Here is a 2,023-nt window from a genome sequence, read left to right on the forward strand (position 1 = left end):
CTATAACACGGCGACAAAAATAAATAATGCAAAAAAATATTTGTTTATGCTCTGTAACGCATCGGTCGGGTCGGGTCAGGTCGAGTCGTGCATTTTCATTTTTTATGTAGGTGAGTGGACCTTCCACGTGTAAGCACTAGATTAGACTTCGCAAGCAGCTCTGCTGCGGAGTCCTGATGTAATAATTTTTTTCTAAAAAAATGCTAATACTTTGAATCCTTGGGATTTATTTTATTCCTTTTCTGGACATTAGCTGAGATTATTGTAGCACTGATAAGTTGATTTTGTTCCAGTAATCAGCACGCTTTGCTCATTAAATTAACATACAAAGGGGAATATAATTGATACTAAAATCTGTAAGATGCCTCTGAACATTGATCTGAATAAGTTCCCTGTTGAAAGCGAGCAGTTTGAGGATGCTGCTGCCCTTCTTTATCTGAAGCACAAGCAGATAAGTAGTATCGGATGTCTTGGATCCGTTTCTTCTCTAAGTGATGAAAATGGCATAGGTTATGATGTCGAGCTGCAACTTTCCTCTGCATGTTTTTCTTCGGTATGTTTCAAACTTGATCCATGATCATTTCCTACAGCTTGTTTTTTTCAATGATATTCAAAATTAGCTAGTTAGTTTGATTCATTTGTCACCTTTAGTTTTTTTGTTAAATGTTACATGAAGTACATTCTTAACCTCATTTATGTCTTTGCATCCATCCTTGTATTAGTTATCTGGTCTGTCTGCTGTAAGTTCATTTTATTTTTCTGGTAATATTTTTAGGCTAGGTGCCCATCAAGGAGGAAACGGCCAGCTAAAGTTGCTTTTGATGAGAGCCAATCAAGGAGGAAATGCCCAGTTACTGTTGTACATTCTTAACCTGTTCTAAGTCTTTGCATCCATCCTTGTATCTGTTATCTGGTCTGTCGGCTGTAAGTTCATTTTATTTTTCTGGTAATATATTTAGGCCAAGGGCCCGTCAAGGAAGAAGCGACCAGCTACAGTTGCCTTTGATGAGAGCCAATCAAGGAGGAAACAACCAGTTACAGTTGTCAATGATGAGAGCTTGGAAACTGATACTTCTCAATCAGGTGTGCTCTGTCTGCCCATTTATTTTTGTATAATACAGCTTATAGAAAACATTATTATCGATGATGATAAGTTTTTCTTAAAGAAGACATTGGAGTCAGTGGCAATGATTATTGTGATGTTGAGTGTGTTTTTTGTTAAATTCATGACAGTGTAATGCATTCAAACTTCTTTTGATGTTTTGAGGATTGCCTAGGGGTTTTTTGTTCTGAGATATTATTAGAATATTCCACTTGGAATGCATAAGTTTTGACTTTTAAGCTATTGGCATGAAGTAATCTAAATCTAAAGCATCTCTGTGTATTAAGTAATTTATATTACGTCCAAAAACTCTTTATTTTTATCACATTGAAATGCATAAAAAATTTGGCGCCAAATTCATCATTTGTTTGCAACCACTTTGATCATTTTGCCATCAAGTTGACCTCTCTGCTTTGTGTCACGACTTTCCGTGTACTTGCCAAGTTCTCATCTTGTCATCCTTGCTGTGTTTGCAACCAAGTGGGCCTTGTTGATCTCATACACCTATGTACTGTTATTGTCATGAATGAAATTCATTTAAAATGAAAATTTAAAGAATATATTAATACAAGATATGTTAATATAAAAATTTAGAATCATATTACTTCCCACCAAACAAAAAAATTAAGTTTTCCTTATATTTCCTTATTACCAAACAAATATAAAGTAAATTAAATATAATAAGAAATGTAATTGTCAATAAGTCAATGGTTTTTTTTTATTGTTGTTTCCAATGTTTAAAATGGCAAGTTTAGGATTTGAGGCATTTTCCTTAGTGGGGCGAGCCTCGAGGCTGAACCTAGGTGTAAACTTCAAAACAAAAGAATTAAAACTCATAAAATTAAAAATATTTTATAAAGCTGTTAAAGCACAAAATTCAGTCTTAAATGTTAATATAAAATAAAAGTTTGAAATAAAATT

At 33.8% G+C, this 2,023-nt stretch overlaps 1 protein-coding gene across 1 annotated transcript; it reads left to right on the forward strand.

The window, feature by feature from the left end:
• Positions 1 to 293: 293 nt before the first annotated feature.
• On the forward strand, positions 294 to 1,184 carry LOC110035332 (the record flags this gene model as incomplete). The annotated part of the gene is given in 3 exon segments (XM_020739565.1): positions 294 to 553; positions 776 to 859; positions 960 to 1,184. Coding segments are annotated over 3 exon segments (501 nt in total), but the record flags the coding sequence as incomplete, so codon positions are not given.
• Positions 1,185 to 2,023: the final 839 nt, after the last annotated feature.

The sequence above is a fragment of the Phalaenopsis equestris genome, unplaced genomic scaffold (genome assembly GCF_001263595.1).
Source record: "Phalaenopsis equestris unplaced genomic scaffold, ASM126359v1 Scaffold197330, whole genome shotgun sequence".
Lineage (NCBI taxonomy): Eukaryota > Viridiplantae > Streptophyta > Magnoliopsida > Asparagales > Orchidaceae > Phalaenopsis > Phalaenopsis equestris.